At 36.3% G+C, this 18,197-nt stretch overlaps 1 protein-coding gene across 15 annotated transcripts in view; it reads left to right on the top strand.

The window, feature by feature from the left end:
• Window positions 1–18,197, top strand: part of LOC136028761 (hemicentin-1-like) — a 266,427-nt gene that overhangs the window by 50,943 nt on the left and 197,287 nt on the right. For all 15 annotated transcript variants that reach the window (XM_065706646.1, XM_065706644.1, XM_065706649.1 and 12 more), the window contains exon 2: window positions 16,946–17,123. In XM_065706646.1, coding sequence (XP_065562718.1) covers window positions 16,946–17,123 — 178 coding nt within the window. The remainder of the gene's footprint in view (window positions 1–16,945; window positions 17,124–18,197) is intronic.

The raw sequence follows: 18,197 nt of genomic DNA, 5'->3' as shown, positions 1-18,197 counted from the left end.
TCCATTAGACTTAATAAGAATATAATAAATAAATTTTTAAAATAAGCACGCAAACCACTATTTCTTTTCATTACTACGTAAAATGCAATTTGGAAATACAGATTTTGCTTTTGTACCTTTTTGTGTGGGTGGGGGAGGAGGATAATAGAGATATCTCATCATTATAAGCTGAAGGAAGGCTTCAAAAATGTCAAAGTCAATTTTTGAATAAGAATACCTTAATGAAACAGAAAGTACTTTGAAAAAAAATATAATCATAAATTTTAATTTCTGACCATCATGACAAATATTTTAAATCCTTTTTCAGTACTTAAATTAATAAATAAAATTTTATTTACAGCTAATGCAATACAGTACATATTACAGCCTACACAGTTATATAAACTTTACAATTTATACAATACTATACACCCGCAACGGAGGGATTAACTTGCAGCTGATGCATAAAACATGACATTTAAGTCTTCAGCGCAAATAAAACAAACAAATAATAAAAAGGGAGAATATTTGCAGATATTCAAAAATCTCAAATTTTCTGAAAAACTCAAATGGAACCCTATTTTTTCAGCCAAAACCTCGCACAAGTGATGAACGGAGCACACTTTTCTTCTTTATTCAACAATTTTCGAAAAAAAAAAACGCAAATAAAAAATGGCCCTGATATTTTAGCTTCATCTAAAATGTTGGTTTTCATACTCATTGCAAATTTGTAAAACGACTCAGACTATTCGGCTCCAATCAACTAGCTTGCACTAGCTCAAAAGGCGTTATGTGAAATTTCTACGAAATCTTTATATATAACCCAACCTGCTCGAGAAATACTACCCTACTTGATGGATTAGTCCAGTCCGTCCCCTAAATAGATCTGAAGAAGATTTAGTTCTCGGTAAGCTGGCACGTACGCAGGGGGGGGGGGTCATTCGGGCCCGGGCCCCCAGAATTTTCTGAAATACTCAATTTCCCCATGGTTTCTTGGGATTCCTGGCAACATTTATTAAGAATCTAGATACAGGTGTTAAGCCCTTTTTTGGATTTACAGCATGCAATTATCCGGTCAAGTCTTTGCCCAATTATTAACTCATTTTCTGTCTTAACTTTTTACCCCCTTTGAAGTAATTAGTGATTGTACTGTTATTTTTTTTCGTAAAGAGAGTTTGCTTTCCACAACAAAATAGAATTATCCTTGATATTAGGGTGTTTATCCCCCCCCTTTTCAGGATAAAGTACAGCTTTCAATGGATCAATTTTGGGAACTATCATTTTTCATTAAAATCGACGTTTTCGCAATAGAAGAACTACCCCACACAGCACCCATATTGCACTGTTGACCCTAAAATTTCCATTTCAGTGGGATATAATAGATCAATCACTGGTTCTGAATCGCTATGAACATAACTTGAGCCTAAAACGTACTTTTGAGGCTTCAGTCTTCTCCCCCCCCCCATCCGCTACAATACTACAGATTAAAGTTAATCTGTATTTTCTGATGTACGTGCTTCTTGCATTTATTTAGCTACTAAATAAAAAAAGTGCTTCTTTATATCTGCTGTTTCGAAGGTTTTGGCCCCTCCCGAAAAAAATTCCTGCGTACGTGCCTGTCAGTAAGCTAAATCTGTTTTTCTTCAAAATATATATCTTTTTTCTCAAATATAAAAATAGTTGAATTTTGAGCTTTTGATAATAAAATGGTTTTATCTTATCTTGATGACCAATCAGCAGCCTTCCCTTAAAAACAACGTCCCAAAATGGACTTTTCAGTTACGTCTTAGTCTCTTGGGCATGTATGGTGTGTTGTGCACCGCTGCTTGAAATAAAACTGCCGTGAATGCTGTACGGTGGAGACCAAAGAGGATGGGAACGTGAATGAAAGCTGTTGCTAGTATCGAAAAGAAGAATCACTGACACCGTCTAGTGGTTGACGGTTTTGCTCCTTCTTTTTGCCCACCCTAAATTGCTGCACACTTGGTTTTTCAGGTACTTTAAGATGTAGGGGAGGGTAAAGAAATCTAAATTCTGTCACCCTTATGCCTATCAGCTCAAATTCACTAGAAAATTTTGTAATGTACGCAGGTGAGAGGCACTGAGAGCCTGATCCTCTGATATCCTAAGAACTTTTGAATTTCTTGGAACTTCTTATTTAAACTCTCAAATAAAATTTGGGTACTTACGTGTTATCCCAACCACAATCAAGTTCTTGATCTGAGTAAGACGGTTTCTCTGTCTGCATTCTGAGATAATTAGCTGAGCCTGACTGAGATAAATTACTATGCAGGTATACTTTAATTAAATATTTAATTTATAGGTTACGTTAAGTATTTAATATATTACGTTCTGGAAAGGGGAGAGTCTCCAGCATTTTTATTGGTGGAGTGGGGTGGAAGGTAAGATGGGTATATGTGGATAGTCAAGGGGCACGGGATATATAATAATTTTTTCTTCGCATTATTTTGGGAAAGGAACTGCCCCTTCCCCCCTCCCCCCCATGAAACGACGTCCCTGCGTTCTGGGCATATATATATATATATATATATATATATATATATATATATATATATATATATATATGCTTTACATTTAAGAATATTTACCGAAAACCTTGGATTTAAGGGTAATCAAAGGATTTCTCTAGAAGCGGAACGTAGGAACCCGCAATAAAGAAGGACATAAAGGGTATTCCATTCTCTTCCCACCTTATTTGAAAATAACGTCGAAATTGCGTCGTTTATATGGGGAGATGAGACCAATCAAGTATAAAACTATAAATTCAACATTCCTTTTGCAAGTAGAAGACAGGGAAGACTTTGCCTTCTTCATTGGAAATTCTTTTTACATTTAAGCAAGATTAAAGAAAATTTCAAACTCAAGACTTTGAAAGAACTACTACTACTAGTAGCTCACTGCAGAAACAAGCTGCCCGAGGCCAAACATCTACGCACGCTCCTCCTCCAACCTATTTATCTCTCTTTGCAGCCTCCCAAGCAGTTTCCATTTCCTTTAAATCTTTATTCATGACATCCTCCCAACCTAGACGAGGACGACCTGCTTTCCGTGTAGCCCCAGACGGTTGGCCAAAAAGGACAATTTTTGGCAATCTGTCATCTTTCATCCGCAGAATGAACCCTGAAGTTGAAGAAGTTTATTCAATACAATACAAAATGAAAACACAATACGCTTATTCCCCCTCGAAAGGCTCCATGGCCAGGGATACAAGGGGGAAATAAACAAGGGGGGATACAAGGGATACCTGTTTACTGAACCCTTTCAGAAACAATATCCAGTGAATTAAGGTTAATTATTGTTTTGTATAAATATGTTAGTTTTAATTTTAATACTTTAGTCTTTCTGCTGATGACGATCGCTGCATATGTGATTGAAGTATCTAAACGTTTGTATCTGTTTTCACTGTCTAAATAAATGGACTTCATCCCAATTTGAAGAAAAATTGTTAGGACCACTGCAACAATTTTAACGTCCCAAAAAACACTTCTTTGGAAAAACCTAACTCCCTCCTGGGAATTTTTGAAGGCATCTCTCCCCTTCCCGGCTTCAGTAAAATTTAAATGAAACATTTTACCTTACCAAACGATTCAGTGTAAAATGCCAAAACTCGTCATTATACCTCTTGGACATTAGAGAGTTTTCCGACAACAAAATAGCGCAAATTAAAAACATCAGTTCACTTTTTAATTAAATTCACGCAAAGAAAAACATTTAAATGTCATATCTTTCAAAAGTCCCATTTTGCAACTTAAAAGTTCCACCCTATTCTTCATCAGTATTATCAAAATAGCGTGAGCTACAGAGGTTACAGCACACTATTTTGGCGTCGGGAAACTGTCTATTAATATTATTGCAAAGTCAAAGCGTTTCGAAGCTTATTCAGAGTTGTCAGGAACAATGTTAATATCTGGAGTACTGTTTAGTTAATTGAGTGGAACATTTGACCTAGCCTTAGATTATAGCCTAGGCCGATTATTGACCGTCATGAATGTTGCCGGCTGAGAGTTGCTCCTAAGTCGGAGGGGGGCTGCCAGAGGGCTATGTGAAAGATAGCCCTTAGGATGTCAATTGAACCACATAGGCTATTAACAAACTTGGAAGCTTGTTCAATAAGATAGTTGTTTCCTGTTGAAGTTGCCATGCCCGGGCATGTCGCAGGAATTTTGTCGGGGGCCAATAATAAAAGGAATAAAAATTGAATAAGAAGTACCCAGATATTCAGAAACTCTATGGCTATTTCGGAGGAATAAAGCACCCCCTTTTTCAGACGTACGGCGCTGCCCTATCATGTTAAGTGAAAATCTAGTGTTCATGGCTACTTAGCTTGGTGGTCGAATCTTTAGCCGCCTGGGTATCAAGCACAAATACAGAAATTCGTATGGTTGTGGAACTGGGGAGAGGGATTGTCAAAACGGGTAAAAATGCTGCGAGTTATGTAAAAGGAAAAGTTAGAGAAATTCATAAAAAAAACATAGCCTAATATTTTTAGGGGAATAGGTTTCAGAATCCCCCATCTACCATTTTTCTTCCATCTTTTTGCTTATCAAACAGTTCTTCGTAACAAAATGTAGTAAGGAGTGACGAGAATCAATAGCAACCAAAACTCTAAAAAATGGAATTTTGATACCATTTCTGGTACCATTTCTTTAGTTACATCAAAAGAATTGCATTTTTACGCTGATTCTAAATATATTAAATAAAAAAAACAAGTTTTTTTTTAACTGGAAGTAAGGAGCGACATTAAAACTTAAAACGAACAGAAATTACTCCGTATATGAAAAAGGTTGTCCCCTCCGCAACGCCTCGCTCTTTATGCTAAAAGTTTGATTATGTCACAACTCTACTTTTTAAAACAATAAAAAAAACTTTAGCGTAAAGTGCAAGACATTGCGGAGGGGACAACCCCTTTCATATACGGAGTAACTTCTTTTCGTTTAAGTTTTAATGTCGCTCCTTACATGCAGTTAAAAAAAACTTGCTTTTTTTATTTCTGAACGTTTTTGAATTAATACATGTTTTGATTTCTTCTCACCGCACATGAATAATTAAAACAAAATTTGCATATAATTTTTTTTTGCTAAATGGGTTTCTCATAGTTTAGAACGGACGATTTTGATAAAAAAAGGGGTGGGGGAGGAGGCCCAGTTGCCTTCCACTTTTTGGCTACTTGAAAATGCAACTAGATTTTTATTTTTTGTACGAACGTTTTTGTTAGTAAAAAACATACGTACCTTACGAATTAACTTACGTAACGAACTTCTATATTTGTGTATTTTTATTACGTATATGAGGGGTTTTGCCCCCTCGTCAATACCTCGCTCTTTACACTAAAGCTTGAACTTTATCCCGAATCCTTAAGAATGACCCCTGAATCACACAGGCCATAGAATAAGTAGTTGAAATTACTAAAAAATACTATAGCGTAAAGAGTAAGGTATTGCGGAGGAGACGAATCCCCTTAAAACATTATTTTATGTTCATTTTAAATTTTAATGCTACTCATTACTTCCAGGTGATAATTTTTTATTTATTTAGTTTCTCGTTGTTTTTTTTTAATAATGCTAGAAAATCCAGCGCCCCCTTCATGGAAATTCTCTTCCCTCATGATAAGTTCCTCCATGTAAAGATCAACCCACGTAACCCACTCCCACCCCAACGTGAAAAAGTCCTCCTGAAAACGTCTGTACACTTCATAATAACCATTACTATATGTAAACAATGGTCAAAGTTTGTAACTTGCAGCTCCTCCCCCGGGAACTTTGGGGGATTAAGTCGTCCCCGAAGACAGAGTTATTAGGTTTTTGACTAGGTTGAATAGAATGGCTATCTCAAAATTTTGATCGGGTGACTTCGGGGAAAAATGTGCGTGGGAGGAGGCCTAGGTGCCCTCCAATTTTTTGGTCACTTAAAGGGCACTAGAACTTTTTATTTCCATTAGAATGAGCCCTCTCGCAACATTCTAGGACCATTGGGTTGATGTGATCACCCCTGGAAAAAAAAACGAACAAATAAATACGCATCCTTGATCTGGCTTCTGGCAAAAAATACAAAATTCCATATTTTGGAGATAGGAGCTTGAAACTCTAATAGTAGGATTCTCTGACACGCTGAATCTGATGGTGTGATTTTCGTTAAGATTCTATGACTTTTAGGGGGTGTTTATCCCTGTTTTCTAAAATAAGGCAAATTTTTTCAGGCTCGTAACTTTCGATAGGTAAGACTAAACTTGATGAAACTTATATATTTAAAATCAGCATTAAAATATGATTTTTTTATGTACTTATTGGTATCAAAATTCCATTTTTTAGAGTTTCGGTTACTATTGAGCCGGATCGCTCCATACTACCGTTCGTTGCCACGAACCGTTTGATAAGTTTCATATATTCCCTGAGAAAATTTGCCTTATTTTAGAAAACAGGTGGAAACACCCCCTAAAAGTAAAAGAATCGTAGCGAAAATCACACCATCAGATTCAGCGTATCAGAGAACCCCAATGTAGAAATTCAAGCTCCTATCTACAAAAATGTGGAATTTTGTATTTTTTTTCCCAGAAGACAGATCACGGGTGCGTGTTTATTTGTTTTTTTTGTTTGTTTTTTTTCAGGGGTGATCGTAAAGACCCAGTGGTCCTAGAATGTTGCGAAAGGGCTCATTCTAATGAAAATTAAAAGTTCTAGTGCCCTTTTTAAGTGACAAAAAAATTGGAGGGCACCTAGGCCCCCTTCCACGCTCTTTTCCCCCTAAGTCACCGGATATAAATTTTGAGGTAGCCATTTTGTTCGGCATAGTTGAAAAACGCAATTATTATGTCTTTCTGGACAACTTAATCCCTCACAATCCCCGGGGGAGGGAATGCAAGTTAGAAACTTTGACTATTGTTTACATTTAGTAATGGTATTGGGACGTTTACAGACATTTTCAGGGGGACTTTTTCACGTTAAAAGGAGGTCGGGGTTACGTGAGAGGATCTTTCCATGGAGGAATTTATCACGAGGGAGGAAAATCTCCATGAAGGGGCCGTAGAATTTTCTAGCATTATTAAAAAAAAACAATGAGAAAATAACTAAAAAAAATTTTTCCAGGTGGAAGTAATGAGCAGCATTAGAACCTAAAACGAACAAAAATCATTACGTATATAAGAGGGGTCGTCTCCTCCACATTACCTCACTCTTTACGCTAAAATATTTTTAGTAATTTCAACTATTTATTCTACGGCCTTTGTGATTCAGGGTCATTCTTAAAGAATTGGGACCAAATTGAAGCTTTAGTGTCAAGAGCGAAGTCACACCATTAATTTTATCCCCCTAATATACGTAATAAAAAAAGGGAAATATAGAATTTCGTTACGTATGTTAATTCGTAAGTTACGTATATTTGTTACTAATAAAAATGTTCGTAAAAAAATAAAAAGTTCTAATTGGATTTTTAAGTAACAAAAAATTGGAGTGCAGCTAGGCCTGCTCTCCCACCCCATTTTCTTATCAAAATTGTCCCACCAAACTGTGAGAAAGCCACCTAGCCAAAAAAAATATAATATGCAAATTTCGATTTAATTAATCATATGTGGTGAGCCAAAATCAAAACATGCATTAATTAAAAAACGTTCAGAAATTAAATAAAAACGAGTTTTTCAACTGCAAGTAAGGAGCGACATTAAAACTTAAAACTAACATAAATTATTCCGTATATTAAAGGGTTTTGACCCCTGTTCAACGCCTCGCTCTTTACGCAAAAATTTTATTGTTTCCTGTTTGTTTTAATGTCGCTCCTTACTTGCAGTTAAAAAACTTTTTTTTTAATTTAATTACCTTTAAGGAGCAAAATGATAACGTTTTACCAATATCTAGATGATTAATTAACCAAGAATTACACTTGTCCAAGGATATGAGATCAGCTAATGCTAGGGCAATATTGCAAAAAGGGACAATTCTGATTAAGTCAGTAAGCACATTATCTTTCCAGAGCATTGTATAGTTAATTAGGTGCTGTGTAAAGCTTAGGAGATTTTGATCTGATTGTTGACTGACTGCTCAGATTGTGATCCTTCACTTTGAATTGCTGGAAGATACCCGATACTTTTCACAACCCAAATCAATCAGAAGCGATAAACTGGACGAGGTGTTTTAAATATTCGGTGCCGCCAGGCGTGACTATGGTAATTAATCGTTCAAGTTAGCTTGCGGTTCTGTATTGGACTTCTGTTAATGGGTGCACCGAACGATCTTTAACCTTTGATAGTTGTGATCTATTGCTTGATAACCATTTTTTCCATGACCTTTGTTTTTAATTTTTTCCAAGTATTTTTGAACATAAACTTTTTTTTGCGTATTTGCTCCTGAATGCTTGGCGTTGTTGCAGAAGATTTATTACATAATAAGGCACTTGGACTCTCTTCTTTCCAAATCCTGGGTTTCCATATGTTACCGTTCATTTCTTAACCTGCAAGTAACGTAGAATGTTTAATCGGTGACGTAGTGTGAAGGCAAATTTCAAAAAGAATTACCAAAGTCTGTTTAAGAAGAATTACCAAAGTCTGCTTAAGAAGTGAACTAATGGTAAAACTCCTTGGATTGAAAATGCTGTTTCGAAATTAAATTTGTGTCGTTATCGTTGAACCAAGCGACTTACGTACCCAGAATTTTTGTTCAGGGAGGTGTCGTATTTTTTGGGGGGTCGGATGTACGATTTTTTTAAACCCATGAAAAATTTACTATATGTATTTTGTTACGTTTTCACGAGTCAGGGGTACCAAATCCTTTAACCTCCCCCTGGATACACTTGCATTTAACCCACGTTTTTTCTCTCATCCACAAAAACAGCGAAACAGGGGCTTCGCCACGGAGGAAGCTCTAAGAGCATTTGCTTTCTTTCAGTAGTCTATTTCGCCATATGTTTTTTTTTAACAAAAGCATAACTTAAGATTTCAGAGTGCGTTGTAATCTTAGGGAGCAAATTTTGTCGGCAAAGCAGGTAGGGCTAAGCAGACTCTAGCTCTATTTAGAAGTTAACATTATATACATCCGATTTCGTTATTTTGAAGTAAATAGTAGCAACAAAACTGAATTTTTCGATGAGCTGTCACTAAATTTTTAAAATAGATTAAATAACTTTTCCTATAACGCATTTCTGGTTTGATCAGAGCTTGTACTTACATCTTCATTCTTGTATCTATAAATTTTAATAGTCTCGTATGGTGATTGTGATGATGCTGAATATAGTGGTTTTATGAAATTTTACTTAGCTTAATAAGAAATAACTTGTTTAAGTGTGAAAAATTTCATTCTGTGGCGTTTTAAAAAAGGGCCCAAGTCCACTTTTTTTCCGTAAATGAGTTAAGCATATGGTGCGAAAGAGCTCGAAGTAAAAATTATTCCAAAAGGGCATAAAAAGCTTCAGCTTCATCAATTTGGACATTTCCAGCAAACTCCGATCAAAAATTTAACTAGGAATTCGTCTTTAAAGTTTCAAGCTTCATAAAATCTGATCTATGAGAAAGATTTTTTTTATTTTCATTTTGCTCTCCTGTAAAATTAGGGAAAGCGGACTTAGGCCCTTTTGCAAGACGCCACGTATTTGACGTAGCATAACTTAACCACTTAGAAAAGAAAATCACTTGCATAATGTGACAGCCTCTTCATAGATTAAGCTATGATTAACCCAAAACCAGATTAGTAGTGAGATTTGAAATTAAGAATTACTCCTTGCAAGTGAATCAGATTCAGAACAAGTAAGACTACGTTATGCACACGACAGGGTCGTATCTAGGATTTTCTTTTTTTTTGGTGGGGAGTTTACAAAATCATTTTTTTCAGGGGGAGTTTACAAACAAACTAAGATATTCACCACGAGGTTTGATGTTCTCTAGGTTTTGGGATTTGATTTATTTTTAACCTTTGAGTGAGAAAAAAAATGTATATATGAGCTAATTTTGAGTGCTGTTTTAAGAGGCTGGACTTCGAACCAGAGGCTGGACTTTTAAGATGTTACGGATCTGACGACCAATCTATATCATTTTTACGGTTCATATTGTAGACTGTTCAGAACTATTTTTCTTTGCCGATCAAAATAGAAATTGTGGTAAGTGTGGAGTTTAACTCCTTTCTGAAAAAAACTATCAGATCAACCCATTTCTTACAGAACATCATAATATCAAGCAAGAATTTTGTTTTTAGTGTTTTTAAAATGCTACTTTTTAAATTATTATTAACTTTTTTTAGCCAAATAACTACAAACCTAATTCGATTTAATGTTGCTTCAAAAGCACTTTAGTGTCTCACTTTGTTTTGTTCATTAAAAATGGTTCCAAATTTCTTTGCCATAAGCAATTAGCCTAGACTAGGAAAATATGAAAGAGGAAATTGGATTAAAGAAAATATTGAAAGCTAAAACTTTAGCTTTTTTTTCGTAAATTAGATCTGACTCAGGTTCTAAATTGTTGTGATCAATATTCTTCAACTTTACTACCTATTAAAGTTCAAACATAGTTGAATTCGATAAATTATCAAACCCGAACTGAAATTCCCCCTTCAAATCATCCAAAAATTACCCTTTGCTGACCAGTTGTAGTTAATCTCCTTCATTTTGTTCTAAACTTCTTTTTCTGCCTACCATAAAGCTGCAACTTCCAAATGAGGATTTAGAAAACTCTGAGCACATACCTACTCAATCAATCAACCAATCAATCATTTTATTAATATTAAAGCACTATTACAAATGTGAAAAAGTTATTCGGCCCAAGAAGCTTTGCTTGTTAAGGGCCATACAACACAATAATAAAGAACCATAAATAATACGCTAAATAAAAAAATACACATGAAATAAAGATGAGGGAGAATAAACACTAGCATACAGTGAAACAAAACTGGCAGTAGTTATAATAATAGAAAAATATAGAAACCAAGAAAGTAGTGAAACAGGAAAGACTAAGTTGTAATTAGAACATGAGAAAAAAGACAAATAAACAAGGGCTTTAAAGTTGGAGAGATTCCTGAAAATAATTTTAAAAAGAATAAGATAGAGATATATCGTTTGGGAAAGAACTCCAAAAAGGCGAAACAATAGGAAAAGAGAAAACAGGGAAAATAAAACAAAGGAGAGAGAGAGGGACATCCAGAGGGATGGAGTTCCGTAATAGAATTGATTGATAACCAGAATACCTCTGGGCTGCTGTAGATGATCGTTTGGGTAAAATAAATCGTCGAGAAGAAATACGTAAAAAAGGAGAGTACCTACTGCAGTTAATCTTCTTCATTTTATCATAAATGGCCTTTTTCTACTACTACTACTACTACTAATAACTCACTGCAGCACCAAGCCGCCTGAGGCCAACACAGCTACGCACGCTCCTCCTCCAACCTAATCTATTTAAAGCCTCCCTCTTTACACCCTCCCAGGAAGTTCCCATTTCCTTTAAATCCTTATTTATGACATCCTCCCAACCCAGACAAGGACGACCTGCTTTCCGTGTAGCCCCAGACGGTTGGCCAAAAAGGACAATCTTCGGTAATCTGTCATCCTTCATCCGTAGAACGTGGCCTAGCCATCTCAACCTTTCTTTCATTATAGCCCCAGAAAGCGGGATTGAACCACACTTTTCGTACAACCTACTGTTTGAAATACGGTCAGTCAGCCGGGTACCCACCACAATCCGTAGGCAATTTCTCTGGAAAACATCTAGTAAATTTTCATCTGCTTTTCGGAGTGTCCATGCTTCAGAGCCATATTTGACCACTGTCATCACTGTAGCTTCCAATATTCTAATCTTGGTTTGTAGGCTTATCTTTCTATTCTTCCAAACTTTTTTTAACTGTGAAAAAACACCCTGAGCTTTAGCTATTCTACTTTTAACATCTTCACTGCTCCCACCATCTTTACTAATAATACTACCAAGGTAACTGAAGCTCCCAACCTGATCAATCTTTTCGTTACCTAAGGTCACCTGTTCATCTTCACTTATTCCTAACCTTAGTGACTTAGTCTTCTTAACATTAATTTTCAAGCCTATTTTAGCACCCTGAACTCGTAAAACCTCTAAAAATTCATTCATTTTGCTCACACTTTCATCTAATATGCTTAAATCATCAGCATAATCTAAGTCCAGGAGCGTTCTTCCTCCCCATTTGATTCCATGGTCTCCAATTGCCTTTCCTGTGCTCCTTAAGACGAAGTCCATCAAAATGATCCATATAAAGGGGGATAGAACACAACCCTGCTTAACTCCTGATTTAATACAAAACCAGTTGCTAACCTCATTTCCTACCTTAACCGCAGCAGTATTATTCTCGTACATAGCGCAAATCACTTTAATGTATTTTTCTGGTATACCATATAACGATAAGACCTTTGTTAACGCTGTTCTATCAACAGAATCGAAAGCTTGCTCATAATCGATAAAACTAAGGACCAAAGGTGTTTGACAACGAAGGGACTTCTCAATTATTAACCTAAGAGTGAAAACATGGTCGACACATCCTCTACCTTTTCTAAAACCGCATTGTTCTTCCCTTAAAACTTTGTCTACAGCATGTCTCAGTCTAAAAAGTATCATATTACTCAGTAATTTGCTACCTACAGAGACCAGACTAATGCCTCGATAATTCCGACATTCACTCTTGTCACCTTTCTTATACAGTGGTTTAATTAAGGTTTTCCTAAAATCATTGGGTACTTCCCCTTTTTCAAAAATCATGTTCATAATCTTCAGTAGCTTATTCCTAACCTCAGAGCCACCATATTTAAGGAACTCATTAATCATACTATCAGCACCTGGGGCCTTATTATTTTTTAATCCTTCTAGTACTGTCGCTAATTCTTCCTCACTAAACAAATCTTCCTTCACATCCAAGGTATCACAAACTTTTTCATTTTCATCTATATCTTTTCCTGCAACTGTATCTCGGTTTAGCACATTCTCAAAATGTTCCACCCATCTTTCTTTAACTTTTTCCTTATCACTAATTGTGACCCCATTTCTATCTTTAACTGGGACTAGTCCGGATCGGCTACTCCCTTTCAATTTATTAACATGCCAGTATAATATTTTACTATTATGCCGTCTAGCCGCATCTTCCAGATCCTCAGCAATTTTATCCATCGCCTCCATTTCACATCTCCTTAGTTCATATTTTAATGCTTTCTCCACTTTCTTTACATTCCTTTTGTTTTCATACGACCTATCGCTCAGATAATTCTTATACAAACCCCTTCTACTCTCTATTAAACCTAAAGCTTTTTCACTAATATTCCTAGTTGCTGTCTTAGCACTCTTCCCTAGGACACCATCAGCAACTTCACAAATTGTTTTTCTGAAATTATTCCATCCATCTTCCACATTGTCAAATTTTAAACCCTCAAGTTTAGTACTCAACTGTTCCTGGAATTTTTTTCTCAAATTTTCATCCTGAAGTCTACCAACATCATAACTTCCCGGGAGGGAGTTACTCTTCCGAAATTTCAGCTTTAAATTAACCTTAGACACTACTAGATGGTAGTGGCCTTTTTCGCTTAAAATAAAGCTGCAATTGCCCACAAAGAATGTGAAAAAAGATTTCCCCCAATATTGCTTTCGAGCGAATTTACTGCTAGATCCCAAGACTCCTATATTGCAGTAGCAAGACCTTACCAGGAGAGCCAAATCTTTACTTCTAATTTAGGATGAAGGGAACTATGCCAAATAGTTCTCAGTGCCCAATTAGTCCTAGGACCATTAAAGACAATCTTGAACAAGGTGCCAATTTGATACACAATGCTATGATGAAATTGGACACGCCTTTGTAATAAGCACAACAATCCACTCAGATAATTATTGACAACAGAACGACACCAGGATTATTTCTGTTGCTACTGATGGAAGACAATCCGTTGGACTTCGGTTTAATGTCAACTTCGTGATTACTCTTACTACTGACTTAGTACTTCATAACTCAGCCTATGAAATGAGATTTTTCTTAATTGCTTTTGTAGGCTAGAGCGCTGTTCTATGGTCCATCTTAACTATAACAAAGAATACTTAGACAAAAAAAAAGTCAGGATTGTTTCCGTTTCATTAAGAGTCATTAAGAATGATCCATGCGTATTTTTTCTTTTGAAGAAATTGTCCATTTGCGGAAGCTTGTTCCCAATATGATAGATTAGATGAAAAAACAAGTTTTTCCAACTGAAAGTAAGGAGCGACATTAAAACTTAAAATGAACAAAAATTATTGCGCATAAGAGGGGGTTCGCCCCTTCGTCAATACCTCGCTCTTTATACTAATTTTCGAATTTCGTTGCAATTCTTAAAGAATGACCCCTGAATCACAAAGGCTGTTTAATTAGAATAAATTAGAAAGTACTAAAAAAATTTTAGCGTAAAGAGCGAGGTATTGACGTCTGTATACTTCCCAATAACCACTACTATATACAAACAATGGGCAAAGTTCAGAACTTTCAGCCCTTCCCCTGGGGACTGTGGGGGATTTAGTCATCCTCAAACACATAGTTATTATTTTTTTCGACTATGCTGAACAAAATGGCGATCTCAAAATCTTTATCCGGTGACTTTGGGAAAAAGTGGGCGTGGGAGGGGACCTTGTTGCCCTCCAATTTTTTTGTCACTTGAAAAGGGCACTAGCACTTTTCATTTCAATTCGAATGAACCCTCTCGTGATATTCTAGGACCACTGAGTCGATACAATCACCGTGCGAAAAAAAGAAACAAATAAACAAGCATCCGTGATCTTTCTTCTGGCAAAAATACAAAATTCCACATTTTTGCAGATAGAAGCTTGAAACCTCTACAGTATAGTTATCTGATACGCTGAATCTGACGGTGTGATTTTTATTAAGATTTCATGACTTTTAGGGGGTGTCTCCGCATTTTTTTTTTGAAAATAAGGCAAATTTTCTTAGGCTTATAACTTTTGATGGGTGAGACTAAAATTGACAAAGTTACATATTTGAAATTAGTATAAAATCCGATTCTCTTGATGCATCTCTTGGTATCAAATTCCGTTCAGTATTGTTTCCGTTACTATTGAGCCGGGTCGCTCGTTACTTGCAGTTCATTACCACGAACTGTTTGATATCACTCTGGAATCACCTTCAGATGAAGAATTATCCTCACTTATAGTTTTTACTTAAACGTGTTTTAGAATTTCCAGCTACTATTTGCTGTAGTTCGGTCTTACATGGTTGCAAATTCGGAATTTGCGCTCTACAAGGTTTTCTCTGTAGAAGAAAATGTGTTTGCCTTGGCTTTAAAGTCAACTCTATGATTATCTCTTACTTGCGACTCGTATAATTAATAATTATATGAGGACGATTCTAAAATCAATAACTAGATCATTCATTGAAAACAAGATATACTTCCATAGGCATTGCCCGAGTATGTTATTCTTTAGAAAAAAAAAATCTGCAATAACTAAAATATGGTCGCCACAACAAAATTTTGTCAACGAGCACGGAAGTATCAAAACGCACAAGCAGCAAATTAGTAAAAATACGAACAATGGTCCAAACATGTTATTAAATAGATTAGTCCATGCATGGACAATGTTTTGGTATATTGTCCATGACCATGGACCATACATGGACCAATGGTCTATACATGGTAGGCCACAGAAATGAGCTGTGTTCTGATGCCGCTCATACCTACCACACACCCCGCATACAAGGAATACAAACAAAAGTCGTGATCGTTTCCGTTTCATCAATAAGTGTTGGTGGAAAGATGTTTGCTCGACTATGTTAGTCGCCGACTATGTCGGGGACTTAGTGACTTAGACCTGTTAGTGATTCACTTTGCTGCTTAATAATTCTTCCTCTGAACTAAAATTGCCAGTATTGCCTTATAAGGTGAAAAAAGTTAAAAGATATTTTCTAATGGTCGTTTTAGCAACAACAAATCTAAAAAAGACCAAATAAAGTCAGCATTAGTCCCGTGCTCGTGAAAGAAAATTTGATTGACAATGGCTTGGTGTGAGCTCATGGCTGCCACTCTTCAAATAACACAAGATCAAAATTTACTACCGGCCTACAATAAAGAAATACGAAACTGTGAAGTAGACTGAAGATGAAGGGGAAAAGCATAGTAAATTAACTTAATAAAGTAAAAGTACAATGTTAAGACCGAAAACACTATACAGGCGAAAAAGAATTGCAGCTTCATTGTTAGCTTAATAGCTCCTCCTCTGAGAGTAAAATTTTCGTAAGGCCGTTTTAACGGCACTATTGCCTGCAGCACACATTCCGCAAAAAGACAAAAACAAACAAGATTGTTATTTTTGTAATGTTGCCGAAAGGCTATTAAATACCTGATATTTTTCATGGCGACTGTTAACAAAATCCGCCCAGCTTTCTTTTTATTTGTTATTCTCGGCTTTTACAGGAAAACCAATTTTTTCGGCTTTTACAAAGAATTCTACATTTTTTTTAATGATCTGACGTTGTTATAACTAAATATTCAATTTCAAAAGCTTCTGAATGTCGGCAATCTATATTTGGAAAGTCACTTTTGGATCTGGTCCTCTTAATACAAAACTTCGAAATTGTTTGCTGTCATCGTAAACACAGGAGTCAACGAAATTAGACTTGGTTTATTTAAAGTCAATCTTTCACAGATATAAAGAAATAAAAATCGTAGGCAGCTTAAGTAGTTCATGGATGGCATACGTGTTTTTGTGTCCTTGGTGGGTTTACTTGAGGTCTACTGAGGGTTCGCCCAAATCAAAAATAACATACACCAGGCGGTACACGTCACGGAGGATGGAAATTTACCACGCTTGGCGTGAAGTATCCTAATAGCTGTACAAAGAAGCTTGGCCCGACGTTGCGATGTACACCAATGGCGGAGAATGTGCAGCCCTTCAGTTTCTAGTCTTAAAAGTTTTTTTTTGTATTCTTTGACACAAAGCTTGGAAAATATTAGGAAAAAATGTATTTATATTTATTTGTTTGTTTACTTTCAGATACGACTCATGAAAATATTGTTGGTCTAGAGGGTGATGACATAATTTTACCATGCCGAGTGGATATATCCAATTGCGGTGATTTCCATACGGTCAAGTGGTATAAAGAATCAAAGAGGGTTTTTGTGTTCAGTGACTTGGCAAATTTGATGAAACCAGAAGGCCCTCTTATTGACAGGTACGTTCTATGCCTTTTTTATATACATTTTAACTTTCTGTTTCTTCTATACGTGGTTGTATAGAATGGGTAATAGGTCCCTTGCCTGATCAGAGACCTTTGACGGTAGTAATTTCTGAGCGATTCGGACAAATAGATATTGCTGTCAATAGTTCAATAAAAGTTTTCTTGTAAATGAAGCCTGCTATGCTTAGGTGTATACCACTCTCACAGCTTAGATACCGATACAGTTATGAAAACTCCTATCTTGCCCATGAGAAGCTTTTGGTAGAGAGCTCTGAACTTGGCGCCTCCTCCAAGCCCTCGCTCCGATGCGTAGATCGTACAGCACCATAGGCGGGAACACAATTTTGTTTTGTTGCAAACACAGTTTAGATACCAATACCAGTTTCCTGTTGCCAATTAGAAACCAATACCAGTTTCCTGTCTCCAGTCGCTACCCCGTACTGTGTCTGAAAAATAAACCGAGTTTTCATAACTGTATTGGTATCTAAGCTGTGGCCATCCTGCATTTGGCATCTATCTGAGCCATGATGCCACAATTTAATGAATCAAAGTGGGCTTTCATGTTTTGTAACTTGTCGAGTACCCGACAAAACCCGACGACCCTTAATTATACGTATGCGTTGTTCCTTTTTAGTGGAATTTAACCTTTTTGTATCTTCTTGATATGGTTGTAGGTAATGTGGCCCATACGCGACTAGTCATCTTTCATCTCTGGTTTCCAGGTATGGAAGATGGAATCAGGGGGCAAAAGAGGTTTTCGTTTTGATGATTCCGTTGTTAGAATAAAAAAATGCTATTGGAAGTAGAATCCTCATGAGATAGGGTAAAGACTAAGGCTCTGGAAAGCGTAGTGGAGAGGAAAAGTGTGTGTGACGGCGTGCTACAATCAATGGTTTGTCTCAGTAATTGATTGGGAAGTCGCATATTAAAAACAGGGAAATAAAAAAAGGTATATAAACTTTTTTGCTGTCCCTAATTGATATAGTTGAGAAAATGATATTACTAGAAAGTTCTTCATTAAGTGAAGGGATTCAGATTTTGCTCTGGAGAGGTCCGAATCAGGCACAT

This window comes from Artemia franciscana, chromosome 7 (assembly GCF_032884065.1).
Source record: "Artemia franciscana chromosome 7, ASM3288406v1, whole genome shotgun sequence".
Taxonomy (NCBI): domain Eukaryota; kingdom Metazoa; phylum Arthropoda; class Branchiopoda; order Anostraca; family Artemiidae; genus Artemia; species Artemia franciscana.
The sequence above is the reverse complement of the archived record's forward strand: the minus strand, read 5'-3'. Positions and strand labels throughout refer to the sequence as shown.